This window comes from Trichoplusia ni, chromosome 28, assembly GCF_003590095.1.
Source record: "Trichoplusia ni isolate ovarian cell line Hi5 chromosome 28, tn1, whole genome shotgun sequence".
Taxonomy (NCBI): Eukaryota; Metazoa; Arthropoda; class Insecta; order Lepidoptera; family Noctuidae; genus Trichoplusia; species Trichoplusia ni.
In genome coordinates, this window is record NC_039505.1 from 261,305 (window position 1) to 270,075 (window position 8,771).

General features: G+C 36.1%; 1 protein-coding gene across 1 annotated transcript; it reads right to left on the reverse strand.

The window, feature by feature from the left end:
• Nucleotides 1–7,347: 7,347 nt before the first annotated feature.
• Nucleotides 7,348–8,766, reverse strand: LOC113505987. Its single transcript, XM_026888853.1, has one exon. The coding sequence runs from the start codon at nucleotides 8,764–8,766 to the stop codon at nucleotides 7,348–7,350; it is 1,419 nt and encodes a 472-aa protein (XP_026744654.1).
• Between the last annotated feature and the right edge of the window lie 5 nt (nucleotides 8,767–8,771).

Below are 8,771 nucleotides of genomic sequence, written 5' to 3' on the forward strand. Positions count from 1 at the left end.
TATTTCGTCGTGCAAAGGCAGTGTCTATTTTAAAACAAACAATAACAAAAAGCAGACTATTTTGACATTGTGTGACAAATATTTATAGGAACACAGTATAGACACATTGGCATGACTACGAGTCTGTCACAAACACACATGCTTAAAGTACCTACGTCAGAGACATCGAATTGAAGTGTCTTTCCAACGGGAAAACGGTGCCAGCGGTGGCGCACTTTGGCAAAAAATGTACTAATTTTAAAATATTGATAATCCTCCCATGATAGATTATGTTACAAGGTGTAATTGAAGATTGGATGAAATTACATAAGTGAAATCCAATTGTAATTTTATGAATGTTGATCTGAAATATAATTGATTAACAGAGTAGTAATCCTATTCGCTACTGTGTGGCATCGCGAATTTTTTCTAGAATAAAAAAAAAGTTTTTTAGTCTATGGCAACTCACTAAACTAAACGTCACTGATTTAGAGCTAACCATGATTTTGTGGGTCCCATTATGTCAGGGTTCAGCCATTGATGCTGGGGAGGGTGGGTGATTATATTTCAGATCAACATTCATAAAATTACAATTGGATTTCACTTAGGTAAGTTCATCCAATCTTCAATTTTATTTCATGTTGATCTGAAATATCATTGATTAACAGAGTAGTTGTTCAGAGAGTGAGGCATAATGGGTACATCGTATAAGCCTGGATATGATGAATAACGGTTAAGGCTTTATAATTATTAAGATATCTATTTATAGTGGCATATTATCCTAATATTAGTATCTATATTTATTTTTACCCATATATTCTGTCATACACATTGATTATTGATTAACTATTAATTTTCATTTTTTATAAAATTAGTCTGTAGTAATTAACAAATTTTTACTAAATGCCAAATTTGTAAGCCAAAAGGGCAGAACATGTTGATGCATATATTATCCTTATATTTTCACCACATCAAAAAATGTTTAACACATGTATTAGGCAAATAAATACTTCTTTATCTTTGTTCTATTACTGAGATTAATGTAATATGAGTTTTTAAGTGGAACAAATGAACAAATTTTATGTTATGTTACACATGTTTATGCAAATAAATATATCTTTATCAAATGTTCTACATATTGTGGAGACTGTGTCCACCAATTTCATGATTGACTATTAATTACTAATTTGTGCTCTTTTTGACATCAATGTAACTATGACTTTTTTTAAGTCACACAAATTTCCTGCACCTTGTGCAATTTGATACTTAACCATTAGCTTTTAACAATGTAACTATGGATTTTGAGTTAGACAAATTTCCAACACATAGTGATATTGTGTCATACAGTTTAATAATGAATTATTCATTATTAACAATGTAACAATAGATTTTAAGTAACAAATTTTCTACACATTGTGTTAATTGTGTCAAACAATTTGATAATTAGTTTTTAATTATTTACAATGTAATTATGTTTTTTTAGTAATACAGATTTTCTTCATATTGTTTTAATTGTGCCATAAAATTAGATAATTAGTTACTAATTTTTGCTCTTTTTTAGCGCAGTAATAATAAGAGTATTTAAGGTACTGCAAATATTTCTTATTTATAAGCTATTAATAAGAAATAACAAAATGATAATGAGATATTCTATTTACTGTAAGTTGCAGTTTGTAAGTCACTCAATTATGATTAAAATTAAATGAAAATGTTTGTCACTGCAGTTGTCGGTTCCTAAGACATATGAGCTATAAGGCCTGCAAAGGTAGTAGAATCTTCAACCAAACCACCTGTTTTCCTGATTAAATTCAAGAGCATTCCTGCTGCTCTTGCAGATGTACTGCTGGAGTGAGGGATACAGCTGTCAGCAAGTATAAATTTGATACCTCTGCTGATTAACTGTTTTGAAGGCCAAGGGTAAGACTTTTAATATGATAAAGTTAACTTATTTCAGGTATTGGTTGAGGCTACAGGGATCTTTAAATCTTTGAAGTTAGCCATAATTTATCAAATCAAATCAAATTCATTTATTTGCTAAATACAGCTACTTGTGCAAATACACAGATGGTAAAAAAATAATAATTGTGAAACACTGTATCTGATTATGATCTTAAAAGTAAAAAGTACATTACGGTTCCTTTCCTTTTTTACTGAGAGTAAGGTACTGTCAGAAGATTGGTTATCACAATTCTCATATTATTAATTGTCAGGGTGTGACATGGGCTATGTTATTTAGTTTAATATATGAGAAGGCGGCTAGTACCCATTGAGCAGCTATCAAAGCTAGGAGTTAGGAGATTTTTGTGTCTTGGTTCAAATAAATAACTAAATAATTCTGTCTCTTCAGATACAGGTGTATTGTATGTGTCATTAACATAATATATGTATGTATGTGTCTATTGTCAACAGAGTTATTCCTGTGCCATATAATTATGTTCTAGCCTATTTTGTCATCATGTTGCTTGTAACCAGTTGTTGCAAGTTCTATTTAATAACCATCTATACTTTCTTAACCGATAAGCAATATGTTTATAATATTGTGCTTTGAGGTAGCTAGCAGATCAGTTAGCTGGTTCAATACAAAATATGGGTTCTGGCTTTCTGTAATTCAGGCAAATCTCAATCTGAGTAAGCCTCTCAGAAATCATTTGTTTTCCATACCTAATTCCTCTCCCATGTGTAGAGTCAATGCTGATTTGTGGAAATTTAGGGTTTTGAAGCTAGCTCCATTCTCTAACCTTTCTATTAATGTTTCCTAATTAATAAGAGTGAAGATCAGGATAGGATCCCGGTTACTGCTTTGTTGTAACTGTTGACACAGATGGTAACATGATGGTTAATGAGCTATCTAACATTGGCTTCTAAGTGCTTCCCCTAAGAGATGCTTTTTGTCAGGGCACCTAGTCTGCTCAGTGTGTGTTCAATTCACGGTTAAAAATCCCAAAATTGGGTGAATAAGAACTTAGTGACTTTTTGCTTTGTCATTATTAATATTCTGAAACATTTAGTAAAGTAAACAAATGTTGGGAATGCATAAAAAGCATATTCATGTCAGCTAAGTATTGATGCTGTCCAAATAGTTTAATAATTAGTTCGTTTCTATGGATAAGCTTAATGAGTATGGCTATCTATACATGTACTTATATCTAATACAGTCCAATAAAAACTATGTTGAAGTTAGTTGCAAATATACTGTTCAATGCTACCTTTGACCATTGACTCAGCACTTCGGCGGTTGACGCGCGGCCTACTTCAAATATTGTTATAGTTGCATATTACACGCATAGGATACTAAGATATTGGTACATTTGTGGGTGTTAAGAGAAAGTAGTATATAAGCTGCAATATTTGTAAAATAAATCAGATTAGAATTTATTCTTGTCTCGTTACCCCTCACCGTGGCCAAGACACCTTTAGCCATCTCTGATCAGTCCTGTGAGTCTGCTGGACTGGCAGTGAGTTTACCCACCACTCGCACCTGGAATTCCTACCCACTATCCGTCTGTTACCTTAGGTCTATTGGTGCAGACATCCTGTACTTATTTACATATGTATTTATTACAAAGTATATGGTAGGTTAGGGCTGTAGGGCTTATAGGACTTAGGATCGTAGGGACTGAAGGGCTTATAGGTCTTAGATTAGGTTCTTTTAATTTACCATATATTCATGTACAACCGCATCCTGTAGAAGGAGTGGTTGTACATTTTGGTCCTTCGAAGCATTGTACCAAGCGGTCCTCTTATCCCCCGTAGGGATTATAGGAGACAAACTGACACTTCAGAGAGCTGAGGGCTGGTGTAATCAACATAACATCAGTTTCTCAGTAATTTGAAAGACTTTGTAGTTGGGTATTCTGTTAGAAAGCCTTTCGTTGCGGATCGGTCACTGGCCTCCCACAAGCGGGTCTCACCAGTTGATTGAGAAGTCGCATTATACATATAACGAGGGCGCAGATACGTCAAGTACACGTTTAGCTATTAGACTAGGGTACTTAGGAATGTTTTGAAGAGAAGAAAAAGCGCACTATGGAGATACAGGAAATCAACGAATTAGTCAAGAGCCAAGAAGCGGATTACAACGAAATCAGAAGGATAGTAACAAACTTAAAAAAGGACTCAGCTACAAGGAAAACACAAAAATACATCAATGACAGAAAACGGACATTAGATGAAATTTTCCAGCGAGTTCAAGAAAACCATTCACGACTACTGGAACAAGTGGTGTTATCGAGTCATAAATACATTACTACTAACTACTTTGGTATTATAAAGAAATACTACGACGAGGGAATCGATTACCTTAGAAAATGTGAGGAAAGACTGCTACACGTACAAAGTATTTGCGAACCCAGATATGAAGAAGAAGATGAAAACCAGGACGTTGTCAGTAGCCCAAAACTATTTATTCAACTATTCCGAATGTCACAGTTATCAAAGAAAAGATCTCAGGCAAAGGAAATACTAACCGAAAACAAGCCTATTTGGCACTTACAGACACTACTGCAGACTTTGCAAAAACAGTGGACTGAAATCGAGGATACTCACATCGAACTACTCATGGTCGAAAGTACACTGGAAAACAGTTACTTTAAAGACAATTATTACGAAAATACTCAGAGAGAATTTGATATTGTGATACGAGTTATTAGAAGAAAAAATCTTCCGAAACTCGGACGAAAAAGCTATCTCATCAAAATTACCCGGGAAACTACCGCGAATAAATATTCTAATATTCGCCGGGAACTATGGAATACATTTCAGGATTTATTTAGAAAAATTATTCATGAAGATAAATCAATTTCTTCGACAGAAAAAATGCAATATCTCAAAACACACGTAAAAGGTGACGCAGCAAGATTAATACGCCACTTAACAATTAGTGAGGTGAACTATGAAACAGCTTGGAAATTGCTTGCGCAGAGATATGAAGACGAACGCATTATTACAACAAAGTTTATTGACAAATTATTAGATTTACCTAAAATGAAAAAAGCGAACGCGGCACAATTAAGGGATATGCATGACACCGTAAATGAATGTCTAGAGGCTTTAAAAAACCAACGCGTCGATACATCGTCATGAGGCCCTCTATTGTTAAGAATAATCAGTAGAAAATGGGACGAAGATACAAATGTAAAGTACGAGGATCAATTACAAAACATAAATAAAATCCAGTCTTTTGACGAGATGATGACATTCATGAAAAATCGGTTCAAATGCCTCAATTCTTTTGACGGGTCATCGCTATGTGATAACAATCACCAATCAAATCTGCAATCAAGTAATAAACCAAAGCTGAACTCAGAAAGAAATAAACGATGTTGGTATTGTCAAAACAATGATCATAACATTCATGATTGCCCTAGTTTCAAGGCGTTGAACGTCAATGATCGATACAAGACCGTTGTAGAAAAACGAATGTGCAAACGTTGCTTAAATCACGACGATCAAAAGGTTTGCATTAGTAAAGTGCATAAACAATGTGAAACCTGCCATCGTAAGGGGCACCATACACTGTTGCATCAATCTAGGGCACAATTACAAAATAATAGTAATGTAAACACTAACAAGACCACCTCAAAAGGGCCAATGTTGGAAAATTTTCAAAAGATTGCAACAACAAGCCTATCTTGTTAGGTAGTTAGAAAAATACTACCTTGTTAGCCACTGCCTTAGTAAGAACTACCTCTTACGATGGAATGCCGCAGTTGTTAAGAGTATTGTGTGACCAAGGGTCCGAAGCATCATTTTGCACGGAAGAAGTAGCACAAATATTATCTTATCCACGACGGAAAATTCAAGCCGAAATAAAAGGTATTGGAGATGAAAAAACAAAAACGTCAAGTTATACAATTGACATAACTTTGCAGCCGAGATAATAAATAATAATAATAAATGCGGACAACATCACATACATTGTTCTGAACCCACAGTAAGTTGCTTAAGCACTTGTGTTATGGAATTCAGATACAACGAAGGTACCACAAACACCCAGACCCGAGACAATGTAGAAATATGAATTTTTACATTGACCCGACCGGGGATCGAACCCGGGACCTCAGAGCTAGCGACACCTTGAAACCGGTGTGTACGCCACTCGACCACGGAGGTCGTCATTAGAGATACTCTAGCGATTGCAAGCTACCAGTAACGCTTATTGTGTTGCCAAAACTAACGAGTTCATTACCAAAGAATGACTTACAACAATTACAAGAAAAAAGTTTGGAAAATATACTTATAGCAGACCCAACATATTACAAAAAGGGACCAATAGACATAATATTAGGCGCCCAAGAATACAGTAAAATATTACGACAGGGTTTCGAAAGACTTCACGACGGGATAATCGCCCAAAATACAGAGTTCGGATGGATTTCATCCGGATTTCACCCAAGTAATACAAATAATGGGGTTAAAATACTGAGTATGGTAGCCCGTACAGAAGATAAACGACAAGTTACAAAATTTTGGGAATTAGAAGAGATTCCACAAAAATACAAACTTTCGCAGGACGACCTGTACCCCTAGCACGAACATTTGTAAGTTTCGTATCGTTAACGTATCGAGTTGACGATACGATAACGGAATACAACTAAAGTAGGAAGCACGAAGCACTATCGTAATCGTATCGAGACCTCGATACGATTTCGATAGTGACGTCATACTAACGTAAGTAAGGAGGGACAACATTGAACGAAGGATCGTAAAATTGATTGAACGTTTCGTTCAAAAACTATAACGTATTTTGTTCGTAGTGATTTCACTGCCTTTAAAACTTTAAAACCAATTAAATATTAATGCTTAACAACGAACCAGTAATAAAAGTTAATATTAATTTAAAATAAATGGTGTATTTAATTAATATAATTGTTGATGTAGTTAAGGTTGAGTTTTCTTGTTTTAGGATTTTGAAATAAAAAGACGTGCGAACTTGACAAGGATGTATTGGACACTAAAAATGACTCATTAATGAATGCTACTTATATTACACAGTTACAGCTCGAACATGCCGCCCACCAAAAGGACCGTGAGGGCCTTTTCTCAAAATTAAATAAACAGCAATTCTAAAGTATTTGATACTTAAAAGCACTAACAGTGGGTATATAAAAGGTGATGCTTACATAAATAACTAAAGTAGACAATTAATAAAAAAAAGTCTTCTACTATACATTAGACTAATCACACAATTTTTAGGCTTCAAAATATAGAGTTCATTATAGGTGCAACTATCTATGTATATGAAATTAAACAATCACATCACAATACTTATAAAAACTAATAGCACAATTGAAATCAGTGACATAATGTTACAATGTATGTACTATTAATTGACTACGAAGTTGTGGAATGTGCATTCAAACATAAAAATTAATCCCTATTGTTTACAGGCAATGCACACAAGCTGGAAACAGATCTTTTAATATATTTATTATTACACCGGAGCGTGTAGACCCGCGTCATGGTATCATGTCCGGGATGTTTTTCTATAATGCGTGCAAGCGGCCACTTGCTAGGGGGCATGTTTTCGCCTCTTAATAACACTATATCGCCCACCTCAAAGTCTGGTGTCTTCCTTAACCATTTAGGCCGTTGATTAAGTCGAGTCAAGTACTCAGTTTGCCAGCGTTTCCAGAATGTCTGAACCAATCTCTGAGTATGTTGCCATCTGGATAATAGGTTGATGTTAGCAGTTTCGTAGCTGCGATCCGGGACGCTAATTAGTGCTTCTCCAATCAGGAAATGTCCCGGCGTGATCACCTGTATGTCATCTATTACATCCATGTCTGTAGGTATAGGTGTCAATGGACGCGAATTTAAGCATGCTTCGATTTGTGTGAGCACAGTCGTAAATTCTTCAAATGTTAAATTTGAAGTAAGAATTTTTCTTAGGTGCTGTTTTACAGATTTAACTCCGGCTTCCCACAGCCCTCCGAAGTTGGGACTGTATGGTGGCGTAAAATGCCATTGCGTGCCTTCAGTAGCTAATTGATTGACAATCTGACCGGGAAATTCAAATTCTGCTGCTTTCCAAATTGCACACAATTCTTTGTTAGCTGCCACAAAATTGGTACCGTTGTCGCTCCATATCTCATAGCACCTTCCTCGCCTGGCAACAAACCGTTTGAACGCGGCAATGAACGCGTCAGCTGTGAGATCACTGACAAGTTCCAGATGTATTGCCTTGACAGCCATGCAGATGAAGATGCAAATATACGCCTTGCGAGTTTTAGCTCCTCTTCCTCTAGAATTCAACACATACACTGGACCTGCAAAGTCAACACCGCTTCGAGAGAATGCGCGGGCCGGGGTTACACGCTGTTCAGGTAAGTCACCCATCATTTGTTGCCTACTTGCAGCTCGCTGTCGCACACAGGTAAGGCATCTTTGTATGTATTGCTTCACTAAACTCTTACAGCCAACAATCCAGTATTTACTCATCAGGTAAGTCATCATCATATTTATTCCACCATGCATCGTCTTCAGGTGTGCATCAGCCAGCAAGAGAGGGACGAGACCGTTCCTTTTTCCTAGTATCACGGGATGTTTCAGGTTCTCATCGACGTCAGCGTTTCTTAGCCTTCCGCCCACCCTGAGGATACGTTGCTCGTCTATAAACGGGTTCAATGTATTCAATGTGCTCTTGGTCTTTACAGCTTGCCCTTGTTTCAGCCTTCCTATTTCTTCTGGATACTCCTCGCCTTGTACTTGCCTTATGCAGATATCGAGAGCAATTTGCATTTCTTCTGTTGTGATTTCAGATTCTAGCTTCTGTTGATCTCTTTTCATACTCA